The 15,190-nt window shown below is 38.9% G+C and overlaps 1 protein-coding gene across 6 annotated transcripts in view; it reads left to right on the top strand.

The window, feature by feature from the left end:
* The window catches only part of asb3 (ankyrin repeat and SOCS box containing 3), a 114,886-nt gene that overhangs the window by 53,720 nt on the left and 45,976 nt on the right, over positions 1 to 15,190 (top strand). For all 6 annotated transcript variants that reach the window (XR_011355757.1, XR_011355756.1, XM_069931404.1 and 3 more), the window contains exon 5: positions 4,267 to 4,402. Coding sequence is in view for 4 of the 6 variants with exons in the window: in XM_069931404.1 (XP_069787505.1) it covers positions 4,267 to 4,402 (136 nt within the window). In the remaining 2 variants the exon portion in view is untranslated. The remainder of the gene's footprint in view (positions 1 to 4,266; positions 4,403 to 15,190) is intronic.

Genomic DNA, 15,190 nt, shown 5'->3' with positions numbered 1-15,190 from the left:
TGGGAAAAGGATTTGGGAGTTGATTTGGATAGAGATCATTGGAAAACTGTTTGTATTGATAGTATGACAAAAATCATCAATGTCTAGTTATAGACATAAATTATAATTTTACTCATCAATTATATTTAACTCTGGAACATTTGAAAAGATGTAATTTGATTTTTTTTTGATTTGTGTGTACGATGTAATAGACAGAAGGGTATGTTTTTGCATTCAGTATGCTCTTGTGATAAGGTTAAACCTTTTTGGTCTCGTGTTAATGATTATTTGCAGGATGTTTTGAAAATAAAACTCTTTAGATTATTTTTTTAATTGGTGATATAAGTGGAATTTGTTTGGTATATAGATTGGATAAATTTCAAATAGCTTTCTTGAGATTGGCTTTGGCAGTGGTGAGGAAACGTATAGCAAGTACGTGGAAAGAGTGGATGGAACTTAATTTATAGAGATGGCATTCAGAATTAAGGTCTTGGATTCCTTTGGGGAAAAATAAAGTATAATTTGAGAGATAAACACTATATTTTTTGGAAGTTTTGGAGACCTTATTTGGATTATTTCAAATAGAAACTTCTGAAGATTTTGATCTGGATGTAGTGGGATTTCCTCATTCCACAAGGTATTAATTCTTGTTTAGTTTTTTTCTTTATTAGGGGTTAGTTGGGGTAAGTAAGGGTGGAGATGGGAGGAGGGGATGTATTATAGGGGTTGTGGGTGAATAGAAGGTTATTTTAAATATATATAAACCATGTTAAATTTGAAGATATATTTGTAGTATATTATTGGTGTAATCATGGTTGATTATATTTTAAATAAAATATTCAAAAGAAGATTTGTTTTACATCTCTTGAGAATTATGTGAGACTTTCTTCCAGGTTCTTTGATTGGAGTGGAGGGTAGCATCAATCACTCTAGCCTGAAATGGATGCAGCTGTACATACCTCAAATTTTAATGATGCAGGAAAAGCCTGGCACTTCATGTTTTTCCCCTGAACACCAGTTAGATACTTGTTTGGGAGGATTCCCAAAAGAAAGTCACCCTTTAATTGGGTGAACTGAAAGCATATGTTTTAGTGTTATGACCTTCCTGGTAATTCATTATGAATATTTTTCTGCCTTCAACAGAGACATGAGAGGGAAGAACTTCTATAAAACAAAAGCTTTTGCATTGTGTTTGTGTGGTTGATAACTTTGTGTTGGGTGGCAAGGTATAGATCAAAGGTTTAGAAACAGCATAAGACTTTACTGACTGTGAGGCAATGTTATTTTCATAAGGCCATAAGCAGAAATAGGTTGTTCAGCCCATTGAGTCTGTCCCACCATTTAAGCATGATCTGTCCCATTAATCTTGAGGTAGATTAGACGATGGTGCTCATACAATCTGATCTGGTTGATGCAAGAGGGTTTGAAACAAATGGGTTTTTCTAAACTTGTTTGAATAGGATGTATGTTAAAGGTGCAATAGTTAGTTGAAAATATTCAAGATGAAGGGAGTAGGAATTTTGAGATAACCTCACTGAATATTCTTGTTAGGATATTGATCTGTTTTTTTCTGGTTGTATTTTTCATTAATCATTTGCATGAGCAGACAAAGAATTGCTGGAAGAATTCAGCAGGTGAGATATAATGGGCATCCTGAGCTCGTAGATGCATGCCATTTCAACTTCCCTTCTCATTCCCACACCAGCCCGTCTGTCCTGCATCTTCTCCACTGCCTGAATGAGGCTCACATAAATGTTTAAACTATACGACTTAGGCACAGAATTAGGCCATTTTGTCCATTGAGTATGCTCTTTCATTTGAATCATAACTGATATATTTTTGCTCTCAACTCCATTCTTCTGCCTTCTCCCCATAATCTTTGACACCCTTGCTAATCAAGAATCTATCAACTTCTGCTTTAGATATATACAATGACTTGGCCTCCAGTTGTCTGTGGCAACGAATTCTGCAAATTCACTAACTGCTGGCTGAAGAAAGTTCTAATCTCTATTCCAAAGAGGCATGCTTTTATTCTGACACTGTGCCATTGGTCCTAGTCTCTTCCACTGCTATTCATATTCTCCATGACCATTTACTCAGCTCTTTCAATATTCTGAAAGTTTCAATGAGATTCCCCTCCCTTCATCCTTCTAAACTCCAGTGAGTATAGTCTTAGAGTCAACAAACACTCCTCATATGTAAATCCTGTCATCTCCCGGGTCATCTCGTTAACCTCCTCTGGATTCTCTCCAATGCCAGCACATCTGTCCTTGGATATGGGACATGAAATTGCTTGCAATATTCCAAATGTGGTTTGACCAATGCCTTGCAAAACCTCAGTATTAAATCTTTGCTTTTATTCCACTCCTCTCAAAATGAATGCTAACATTGCATTTGTCTTCTGGACTACTGTCTCAACCTGCAAGTTAATCTTTTGGGAATCCTGCACGAGGACACCCAAGAACCTTTGGGCATTCACTCCCCATTTAGTCTACTTTATTCCTTCTACCAGCGTGCATGACCATATACTTCCTTCTGCTGTATTCTATTTGCCACCTTGTCCATTTTCCCTATCTGTGCAAGTCGTTCTGTTCTCTCCCCATTGTCACAAAACTACCTGCCTATCCATCCACTAACTTGGCCACAAAACCACTAATTCAGTCATATAGATATGCCATTCTCATTTTTTCTTGTTATTTCCCCATCCCCACCCCGAGTGACAACGCCTTTAAAGCGCCAACGTTAGAGAGTGGAAGCAGTTTGTACATTCTCCCCATGTCTGCGTGGGTTTTCTCCGGTTTCCTCCCACTATTCATAAGGTACTGGGGGTGTAGGCTAATTGCAAGTAATTGGGCAGCATGGGCTTGTAGGCCAAAATGGCTTGTTGACATGCTCTATGTGTAAATTTAAATAAATTCCCTGTGAAGCAATCAAGTTTAGTTGGCTTCTTCCGCACTCCTCCTACCAACTGCATAAAAAACATTTTTTAATGATTTCAGTCTGTAGTCTCCCTTAAATATTTTGAGGCCCCTGCGAGAGGGGAGGGAGATGGGTGGGGTATAACCCCTGTTGAGATTGACTGATATCATTAACATATAATGTGAAAAGTACCAGTCCTAACACTGACCCTTGTGGAACACCACTAATTGCCATCAGCCAGCCAGAAAAGGCCCCCTTTATTCCTAGCTTTTCCTTCTGCCAGTCAGCCAACCTTGCACCCATGTGAATACCTTTCCCATAACACTATGTGCTTATCTCTTTTTTTGCAGCCTCATGTGCCAAAGGCCTTTTGAAAAACCAAGCAAATAACAGCCACGGACTCTGTTGTGTCTGTTCTGTTTGTTACTTTCTCAAAGAACTCCAACAGATTTGTCAGACAAGATCTCCCCTGAAGACAACCACGCTTACTTTGGCTTACTTTATCATGTTTTCATGTATCCCAAAACCTCACCCTTAATATGGACTCTAGAATAGTTGGCCTATAATTTTTGTTTTTTGACACTTTCCCTTTTAAGGTGGACTAACGTAATTCTCATCTTTTCTTCCTATTAGTTTCAAGTCAAGTCAGGTTTATTGTCATCTGATTGTAGAAGTACAACCCGATGAAACTGCGTTCTCCACTATCCGGTGCCAAACATTCAAGCACTGGCAGTCTTTATCTTTCAATCACCCTCTCAGCACTGCATCTGACCCATTTGTGTGTGTGTGTCACTCTCTCTCTCTCCCTCTCTCTCTCTCTCTCTCTCTCTCTCTCTCTCTCTCTCTCTCTCTCTCTCTCTCTCTCTCTCTCTCAGGTGCCTGCAAATCTGCCTCTGGTCCTCGTGCTTCTCCTTTCCCTGATCCACCAAACCCACAGAGGCCCCTGTCCTGGGGTCCTCCCATCCTGTCCTCTTTACACTGGTTTCTTTGTATTTCCACTATTGATGAAGGGCTCTAGCCTTTAACGTTGATCACTCTTTTTCTACCACTAATGCTGCTCTACCTGCTGAGTTTTTCCAGTAAATTGTGTTTTGCTTCATTGTGTGACGTTGGAGACTCTTGATATTGATTTTTTTTGAGGTTCCTTTTTTTTTTGTTGCCAAAATACATGGTGGTTAGTTCAATAGTGATGTGGACAGCTTATATTCATTCCCTTGGACTTTGAGATAACCTGACAGATGCTAGTGTTTGATTGATGACGGCATTGATCTTGCACTGGTCCCTTTGTATAAATAGGATATTGGTTTTGAGTTTTCATAGAGATGACTTCAGAATAATTATTTCAAATCTTTGAATTATCTTTTGCAGGGACACTTAGAGGTGTTGAAGTTCTTACTTGGAAAGGGGGCTGACAAAGAATCCAAGGATGACTATGGAATTACACCACTGTTTCTTGCTGCTCAGTATGGAAAACTGGAAAGTTTAAGAATCCTTGTACAACATGGTAATTGTTCAAACTTTTTTGATATTGGATTAGAAAGAAGTAAGGTGTTTTGTTTATTTTGAAATGAGGTGTTTTATAATCATTATGACTCAACAGGAGTTGAACCTTAATCTTTGAAATTGTCTGATGCACTGCTAATTTAAGAATGACTTTATTCCTTGAAATTGAAGCAGCATGGTACTTGTCTGAACAACAGTAGTGTTGTTTTAGTTTTATAATCTCACATGCTTTAGAATTGCTTCAGGTAGGTCATTACGCTTTTTAAAAATTATTCATTGTTTGAAGTGGTTTGAAATACTTGTCTCTATAAAGTTCGATGAAAATATTAATGAAATTGTGACAGTACGCCATTAGGCAGGTAAACTGGCCCCACTTGTCACGCACGCAGCGGGGCAGCCGGCCAAAATGGTGCCATCGGGGGTTTCCTCCCGACCTTGGCACTGGGCTCAGAAGTCCGCGCTTGGGGACCCATGTCCGCGCTTGGGGCCCCCCAGTGCGGTTCTCAGCCAGGTATAAGACCAGCCAGGCAGCCTGCAATAAATCAGTTTTTGCTCACTGAACTCAACCCGTCTGGTTGTGCGATCTTTCAGTTAGCAGTGTAGCCGCTGCTACAAATTGTAGTTTTTGGATAAGCTGCTGGTTTATATAGCATTTATCAGCACCTGTCACCAAGTTTTCTTTTTCAGACCATGATATAGTATAAAGGCCTTTGCATTTCTTTGCACTGTAAATCTATTGAGCTTGTAGCTTGGCAAACATATGCTTCTTGGTCAAAGGGTACAAATCCAACAGAAAAATGTACTCAGATGTTCTTTTTAGATTTAAATTAGCATACGCAGTTGAGCAGAACATAACATTTTCTTTAGATCTGCGAGATTGCTTGATACCAATTACAGTGTTAATTTTCTTGCTCTTTATTTAATGGTGCCCAAATCTGTAGATTTTAGATTCTTTCCTGTTTGCTTCAGTCTTCAGAATCTGATTCTGCAGTTGTTTTGCTTTTACAGTACATTTCAGAGAAAGTAAAAATTAATCTGAAATCTTATTGCAGTCGAGCAATTATCATTTTAGTCGTCAACTCGTCATCTTGGGTATAATACACAAACAGTCCAAACAACTCCACTCAAACATGGAACTTTTCTTCTCAGCATGGTGACAATTTGCCACCAACCCTATGTTCTCATTGCTGTTTTCTTCATTGTGTATTACCTCTTGAGGGGATTTTTCAAGACCCTTCATCCCAGTTCTCATGGTTTCATATCCCAACTTTTCTGTTAGGCAAAATCCATAAAATGCACCCAAAAGTGTTCAGGAAGAAAATTCTTCATTGCCCTTGAGTTATAAATGCCTGTAAATAATTCCCAATACTAGGCATTCTAATTTGGTTTAATAATTTTTCTGAAAATCTAAATGTGCAATATTCAATAGTTCCTTCTGTTAGGAACTAACAGCCCTTTTAATTTTTTTTGGGACTAAAGAGACTTTGTTAACACTTAAAAAGGATCAGCAATGGCAAAAATTCACCAAACAATGGTAAATTCAAAATAATAGTTTTTATTAAACTATTAATAACATAATATTTATTTATCTCTAAACTTGACTAAATTTAATTCCAATGCTAAAATGTAAATCTATGTGTGTGTAATAAATTCCCAAAATCTGAAAAGTTTTTTTTTAAACGTTTCAGCATCATTTTAGTCTTGCTTGAAGGTCGTAAATTTTAAGTTCCAAAATAATTATAAAGTGCTTTTAAACATCCTTATCTTCGTCCTCTTTAAACTCTCAATTCTTTCGATGAGTTGTCTGTGAGAGATATTCTTTAAGAGAAATCACCATCTTCTGCGCCACAAACGTATCTCCTATGGATAATACAAATCCTGTCTTTCCAAGAGGTCAAATCTTCTTTTGAATGAAGACTGTGGAATCTGTTTTCCAAATGATGAAACTGTCCTCTTTATCTTAGAGACAGTCAGAGGTAGGCTTCTCTTTTGAAATCTACTTATTCTGTGTTCCCCTTTTGTTACAAGTAAACAAAGGCAGCTTTTCCCCTTCTTCAGGAAAAATTATTGCTGGTAAATTCTGCATCTGAACAGAATGGTGAGTTTCCTTAAACTGACTTAGTTATTTCTCATTTTGATAATATATTTCTTGCAAATCTCTCATGTTACTTGGTATGTGACATCATTTCTGTCTTTGAAGTGCATAAGGTCTTTTGACATGAATGTGCAAAAAGCATTTAAGTTCACTTATACCTCTGTGAGGTCTGCTCTCCTCAGAACTAAAATGGCTAGGCATTTATAGACTTCTGAAATAACACCTATTGTTTTCAGTATCTCAAAAGAACATCATAAATCCTTTCATCTTCTGACTCTAACTTCAATCAGCAGCCATTTTTATCCCAAACTGGCTTCTGCCTTCCATTTCAAAGAACCAGGTGTGTTTAAAATGCTAATGTGTTGTCTTTGTGCTGAAGTCAGCTAACAGCTGCAAAGAACCATGTCTGTGTAGAAAGTAAATGAGCTCTGTCCTCCCAAACTAACTTATTAACCCATATCTAGATAATATATAGTTTTAACACTCTTTAAATATTTTTTTCTGATTTTAAAAAAATGTACATAATAAAATTTTCAATATCATAATATATTGAACTTTTTCTTACAAACAACAACAAACAAAAACAAAATGGTCCCTCTCTCCCTCTCTCCTTCCGTACATATGAATCTGCACACCATCAGAGCTTACATATCTTTTAAATATATATATAGAATACAATGGGGAAAACCATGTTTGAATATAATAGTTGCATTTAAAGTCTTTTTTCTTTTTTTAATTACTGTATCTGGGGCCCTATGTGGTTCAGGTATGGCTGTCAGATCTTTACAAAAGTATCATATTTATTATTTAAATTATATGTGATGTTTTCCATAGATATACAGCTGTTCATTTTTGTAGTCCATTGTACTATAAGTAGAGGGGATCGGACTTCCAGATTGCAATTTTTTTTTGCTACATTAAATGCTATTTTCATAAATGAGATATTCAAATTTTTGCTTATTTCCATAAAATTAGCTAGTAGATATAGCTCTGGGTTACCTGTGAAGGCCACTCCTGTTATCCTGGTTAATTTTTCTGTGATGGCCTCACCTTTACACACAACCACGTAGCATGTAAAAAAAAAGTTCCACTCTGTACCACATCTGAAACTCATTTCTGATATTTCTGGTTTTGATCCATCTAATTTCTGTGGGGTAGGATATAATTGGTGTTAAAAAAAATACACTGAATCAGTCCTCAGTCAGTAGCATTACTTATGCTGTAATGCTGTCCTTATACCAATCTAACCAGTTTCTTTCTGAAATTACCACACCCAAGTCAGACATTAAAACTGCATAAACCATAAAGAAACTTGCATGAAAAGGCAAAAAATGCTTTTTTAACATTAAAAAGATGCTACTGACCGAGGACAAATAACAAATTAAGAAAAAAGAAAATGAAAAACACATTAACCACAGGGTCTGCTGGAGCTCAACGCCTGTCATGCAGGTCTCTTACATTTATCTCGACTTGACCTGATTGGAATGTACCCCCCCCCCCCCATGCACCCCCCAAGAGAGGAAGGACAAAAAAAGAGGGTCAGGCAGCAAAGTACAGAGGACTGCACCTATATCCTTGCACTTGAGTAACGCAGGTAGGGCTGCCAGATTTTAAGAAAAGTTTCATATTTTTTCCTTAGATTTTAAGTTACTTTCTCCAAGGGAACAGAGCTCTGCATTTCCATATTTCAATGCACAATGCCCAAATAAGAATCTGACTTCCAGGTAACTGCTATGCAATTCCTGGCCATTGCCATAGCGATCAATACAAATTGGATTTGAAATTTGGACAACTTCATTTTAAGTCTTATGCCCATGATATTTTCCAACAGGAATAATCTTGGGTCCTGTGGATACTCTTTACTTATGATTTTCTCTAGGGCTTGGCCTAGCTCTACCCAAAAGGACCTCATCTTGGAGCATGACCAGGTTGAGTGCACAAAGTTTCCTATCTCTATGCCACACCTGAAACATTGGTCTGAAAGTTCTGGTTTACCTTTATTCAATTTCTGCGGTGTGAGGTTTAGCTGCACCATTCTATAACATGAGTTAATTATTGTGGTCATGCTAACACGACACAGATCTAACCAGCACTGTTCATCTATCGTAACACCAATTTCCAACTCCCTTTTCTGCCTTGACCTATGAAGTCCCGGTTTCTAGCCTTCCCCTTAGAACAGGGTGCCGTTGTGCCGAAATAAACTTTTTTGTGTTCCCTCTTCGAATCAGAGACTCCATGTAACTGCACATATGGTAGGGCAGTGGTTGGACCCAATTTGTCCCTCAAGAAAGATTTTTACCGAAAGTAGCAAAAGAGTGTCCTATTTGACATATATTTAATTCTTAACTGCTCAAATTACATGAGCTGTTCCCGTTCATAACAGTCCTCGATACACCTGATTCCCCCGTTGGCACCAGGTGTCAGGATCTTGTTATCAGTAGTTAATAGTATTAAATTATTTTGAGTCAGGAGGTCATTTGGAGACAACCCCACCTTCTGGCCAATTCATTGGTTAATTTTGTTCCATACATATAAGCATTATGTTTTAGCAAGGGGTTGTCCTTTTTGCCCGATAACAATTTGGCATCCCATTTATAAGTAAATTCTCCTGCTACTTTTTCATCTACAGTGTACAAACCAATTTGTGCCCAGGATGGTGTACCTCCCCCGACAAAGAATGAGGCAATCCACCTCGACTGGGCTGCCCAGTAATATTTTTTGAAATCTGGTAATCTCAATCCACCCAGATTATAGTCCCATGTTAATTTCTGCATGGAGACCCTGGCCACCTTTTTGTTCCAAAAGGAATCTACTCACCTATGTGTTGAGGTCTTGAAAGGCTAATAAACTTTAATGAAGTTTAATAAACTTTAGAAATAAATATTGTATAACAATAAAATCTTTCCAATTTTTAAAATAAATACTGTAACATTTCCTTTTTAAGAGACATTTCCCTTTTAAGAAACAAACACATTTTTGATGTTATTGGTTCATAACTACAGGTTGTTCATAAATCAGATATTTTCAACCTGGGGACCACCTGTACTTTAAACTGCAATTGAACTGTGATCTTTAGTACATTCTTTCCAATGTGGAAAACTCATTCAATTGCATTTTGTGGCTTTAAAACCAGCCATACATTTAAAGCCCTCTAATGTTAAAATATGCATCTCTTTAAGGAAACATAAAAGAGGGAAAAATTAAACACTGCTGTGGCCATCAAAGGAAGTTGAACTCAGTATTATATCAATGGAAAAAGACACACAAGGTTTTACAAAAAAAAAGGAAGCTTCCCATAGGATTGGGAAAATGTCAGCATCCTGCACACAAGGTATGACCAACAAAAAAAAGTGCAAGTTAGGGAGAATAAAGGAGATGGCAATGAGAGATAATGGGTGTACCAAATATCATCATCCAAAATTTGATTTTGGGTGCTGATATTCGGAAGCCCACAATAAAAAACCTGCAGAATCTTCAGAAGAAGAAGAACCTCTCCCCCTAGCACCATCTTTAAAAACCTCTCCTGCTGCCATTTTCTCCCTTAAATCGGAGTTCCCACCCTTCTACTTTCTTCACCACTTTCCTTTCAATACAATAATTTTTCTTTTAGCAGTAAAAACAAGACGGTTCAGTGCTACGAAATATAAATAAAAAAGATACGCCTTTTAGTTACTCCCATTTTAAAATGGTCTTTTCAATCTTCTCATCTGGCGACTTTAATCTTTTCATAACTTAAAAATTCTTCCACTTCTTTGTTCTTGAAAATTCGTCGATTACCTTCTGAGACACACCCCTCAATGTCACTGGGTAAGTCATTGAATGTTTATAGTTTTTGTCTCTTCATCAAATTGACCAAAGCAGGGCTAAAGTCCTCAAAAAACATTCCTTTTACATTGTTATTTTTTGAATATTCATATGGTGCTACCAAGATTGTATCCCTCTTCTGGTAACTTAAAAGTCTTACCAGGAATAGTCGTGTTCGCTGTTCACCCAGTTTTTCTGGGTCTGAGGGTCTTGTGAGCCTTTAAATTTGCAACTTTGCACTTAACTTGTTTTGTCCCAGCATTTACGGAATCCATGTTTCAAAGAAGCTCATTGGGTCTTTCCCCTCGATTCCTCTTCTCAGTCCAATGATACTTATATTGTTATGTCTGCTGAAATTTTCCTTATGATTAATCTTGTCCATCAATCCTTTTCTGTCTGTGTCCTATGTTTTTTCTTTCTCTTCTAGACCCTTTAGCCTGACTTTTGTCCGGCTCAGCCTCAACTTGAATTATTTGTTCCATTAAGTATTCCATGGTTTCTTTAATTTCCTATTCTTTTCCAATTCAACACTCGTGAAACGAATGCCAAGTTTCCATCTTGTTCAGGATGGTGCTATATCTTGGGCCCCCCACCCCCCAGCTCTGCTGGGTTCAGCTGGTCCCAAGGCTCGTCCTGAAGAACTCCTCATCAGGCTTTCATTCTATGTTCCTGGCTGAGCTGTTCCTTCTTCAGTTTGTTTTTGGTTTTCTTGGTCATTTAGCACTAGTTTTATCCATTTTTGACCATAAAGTTCTGGTTTTTGAGCTTTAAGACTGTCTTTTTAATACTTTTTTATGGAGATCTCTTCCAAAACATATCTGCTCAAATCCTCAGCATTGTCACACCACCCCCTCCATTACACTCCTATTGGTTCTGCTGGTTTATAACCTTAAAAACAAACAAATTGGTCAAACATTATTTCCATTTCATAACTCCTCCTTGTCTCTGTTCAATCCCAATGTTATTTTCTAAATTCTCTACTGCCACTTCTTTAATATTAGATTTTAGAATTTTCATTGCAACTAATGTTATGCTATCTACTACCTCTTTTTATGCAGTTGGATTCCAAACTGTGGAATTGTTCTGGATAAATCAAATTTTGGATGATGATATTTGGTACACCCATTATCTCTCATTGCCATCTCCTTTATTCTCCCTAACTTGCACTTTTTTTTGTTGGTCATACCTTGTGTGCAGGATGTTGACATTTTCCCAATCCTATGGGAAGTTTCCTTTTTTTTTGGTAAAACCTTGTGTGTCTTTTTCCATTGATATAATACTGAGTTCAACTTCCTTTGATGGCCACAGCAGTGTTTAATTTTTCCCTCTTTTATGTTTCCTTAAAGAGATGCATATTTTAACATTAGAGGGCTTTAAATGTATGGCTGGTTTTAAAGCCACAAAATGCAATTGAATGAGTTTTCCACATTGGAAAGAATGTACTAAAGATCACAGTTCAATTGGAGTTTAAAGTACATGTGGTCCCCTGGTTGAAAATATCTGATTTATGAACAACCCGTAGTTATGAACCGATAAGCTGGCCTTGAGAATGACATCTGCTTCCAGTTCGAGTGGAGCTCGCTTTCCATTAGCTCGCTACCCCATTGATTGTCAGGCGGCTGGTGATGTGGATCCACTGTCAGGCTAAGCCGCACATAGCTTGGGCAAAGCAGTGGTCGGGCGTGTGGATGGTGGCCCAGTGGAAGGGAGGGAGAGAGGAGAAAAAGAAGCAGCGTGTGCCATTGCAATGCCTCCGGAACCGTAATGGCTCGGACTGGGGTCGCGTTTCAGCCCCACAAGATGGCAGCCCGGTCTTGTGCTGTTGCGCCTCCGAGAAGGGAGGAGCAAGCAATGGAGAAGGGCGCAACTTTATTTGTTCCATTAAATATTCCATGGTTTCTTTAATTTCCTATTCTTTTCCAATTCAACACTTGTGAAACGAATGCTAAGTTTCCATCTTGTTCAGGATGGTGCTATATCCTGAGCCCCCCACCCCCCAGCTCTGCTGGGTTCAGCTGGTCCCAATGCTCGTCCTGAAGAACTCCTCATCAGGCTTTCATTCTATGTTCCTGGCTGAGCTGTTCCTTCTTCAGTTTGTTTTTGGTTTTCTTGGTCATTTAGCAAAGGAACAAAGGTGTGGGAGGGCCATAGGGTTGGGGGTGCTGCTATAGCCCAGATCTTGAGAGAGTAGCATATGCATACGGCGTATTTCAAGCCCAGGAACAGATTGGAAATTCAAAATTGAAAGTACAGTAGTCATCTCTCAATAATCTTCTTCTGTAAGTGTTAACTTTTAATTATGATCTTGTGACCATATGTTATTGTTATTACAGTACTATTATTAGTATGTACTGTATTATTATGTTTAAGATGTTTTGGTGTATTGGGAAGTGTTTTATATGCATATAAATGTAAAATATGCTACAGGTTTCAGAACAAAAGCCAGCTGCCCCAGATTTAAGCCCACCTGAATTGTGCTGCCATATTCACCCCCTTCCAGTCACGTTGGCGTCTCTCCCCCCCCCCCCCGCCCGCCCAAGTCGCGCTGCTGTCTTTCTCTCCTCCCCACCCCCCCCTTCCCCACCAAACCTAGTTGCATTGTTGTCTCTCTCTCTCTCTCTCTCTCTCTCTCTCTCTCTCTCTTTCTCTCTCTCTCTCTCTCTCCCTCCGCTGTTACAGCACCAGAGAAAAAATGCCAGTGTTTGGAGCTTTCCAGATTTTAGATGTCCGGATAAAGGATTGTGTACCTGTATATATCTTTGGCTTGGCTTCGCGGACAAAGATTTATGGAGGGGGTAAAATGTCCACGTCAGCTGCAGGCTCGTTTATGGCTGACAAGTCCGATGCGGGACAGGCAGACACGGTTGCAGCGGTTGCAGGGGAAAATTGGTTGGTTGGGGTTGGGTGTTGGGTTTTTCCTCCTTTGTCTTTTGTCAGTGAGGTGGGCTCTGCGGTCTTCTTCAAAGGAGGTTGCTGCCTGCCGAACTGTGAGGCACCAAGATGCACGGTTTGAGGCGATATCAGCCCACTGGCGGTTGTCAATGTGGCAGGAACCAAGAGATTTCTTTAGGCACTCCTTGTACCTTTTCTTTGGTGCACCTCTGTCACGGTGGCCAGTGGAGAGCTCGCCATATAACACGATCTTGGGAAGGCGATGGTCCTCCATTCTGGAGACGTGACCCACCCAGCGCTGCTGGATCTTCAGCAGCGTGGACTCGATGCTGTCGACCTCTGCCATCTCGAGTACTTCGACGTTAGGGATGAAAGCGCTCCAATGAATGGCTGCACCATTTCATCAGATGCAAGGATCGACAACGAGATAGACAACAGACTCGCCAAGGCAAATAGCGCCTTTGGAAGACTACACAAAAGAGTCTGGAAAAACAACCAACTGAAAAACCTCACAAAGATAAGCGTATACAGAGCCGTTGTCATACCCACACTCCTGTTCGGCTCCGAATCACGGGTCCTCTACCGGCATCACCTACGGCTCCTAGAACGCTTCCACCAGCGTTGTCTCCGCTCCATCCTCAACATTCATTGGAGCGCTTTCATCCCTAACCTGTATATATACGACTCAGTTAAACATTTGACTAACTGATGCTAAATAAGGACAGTATGTACCTATTCTGACTTGTATACAAATGTGAATTAAAGACAATGAAACTCGTTTTAACCCAGGAGCTGTCTATACTGCTTTGTAGGAAAAATATTAATGAATCCATAGAAAGGATACAGTAAAAGATCACGAGCACATCTGGAATAAAATTTTAGTTAAGAAGAAATTTTCACTTTTTTCAGCTTATCTGTGGAATTATATCTCTGCAGTTTCCTTGGGCAAAGGTGACCTCATTTAATATATTTAAGACAGATAGATTTTCACATATATTGCAGAATTAAGTGTTTTGGGGAAAAGGTAGGTAGAGCTGAGTCATGATGTTGTTGAATGGCAGAGCAGGCACAACTGACCAGATGGCCTCCTTGTCCTCCTATTTCTTGTGTTATGTTTTTTAAAACCTGTATAAATGTATCATACAAAATTAAGGGAAATCTTTGGAGATTTTCAACATTATGGAAACTTTTGAAATGATGGTGCATACTTGTTTCCAGTGGTTGCTGAATTATAAACAGGATGTCCATATAAACAGGACTTCCATAAAGAACTTCGAGGAAGTAGTCAGAAAAAAAACTTTGTAATTTAGATTAGATGAGATGTTCTAATTTTACTGGTTTTAACTATTATAGTGTTTCACTAGTTCTATTGTTTCACATATAATCTGACTGTTATATCTGACTTGTGCACACTGGATTGTGTAGTAGCATTTTGTTTATCTTTTGGGAATATTGAAAGAATTTTGGCAGCGAAGTACATGGTGATTGAGGAGAAGGAAGTGTGTATAATTTCAACATGTGGATCAGGAAATGTCCAGAGATCATTGGGGATCGGATTGAAGGAATAGGAGGAAAAGAGTTTTGGCAAAATCTGTTAGGAGAGCATGGGAGGATTTAGTTTCAGCACAGTAGAGAACATAGAAATGGGTGGCAAATTTGCACAGGTAGCAGAGCTGCTGCCTGACAGCTTCAGCAAATTGAGTTCATTCATGACCCCAGTGCTGCCTGTGTGGAGTTTGCACATTCTCTCTGTGACTTTTCCCCAATTGTTTGTGTTTTCCTGCATCACAAGTAGGTATAGTTTGGTAATTAGTTGGCCACTGTAAATTGGCCCTGCATAAGTTAGTGGCAAAATCTGAGGGCTGTTTTTGGCTATGGGGGAGAATAAATGGGATTAATGTAGGATTGGCATCAATAGTTTAGTTGCTGTGGACTTGGTGGGCTGCAGGGTCTGTTTCTGTGTGGAATGAGAAAATGTCTTTTGGCTTGGCAAGTACC

This window comes from Narcine bancroftii, chromosome 4 (assembly GCF_036971445.1).
Source record: "Narcine bancroftii isolate sNarBan1 chromosome 4, sNarBan1.hap1, whole genome shotgun sequence".
In the NCBI taxonomy this organism is placed as follows: Eukaryota; Metazoa; Chordata; class Chondrichthyes; order Torpediniformes; family Narcinidae; genus Narcine; species Narcine bancroftii.
This window is presented reverse-complemented; position numbering and strand designations above follow the sequence as displayed.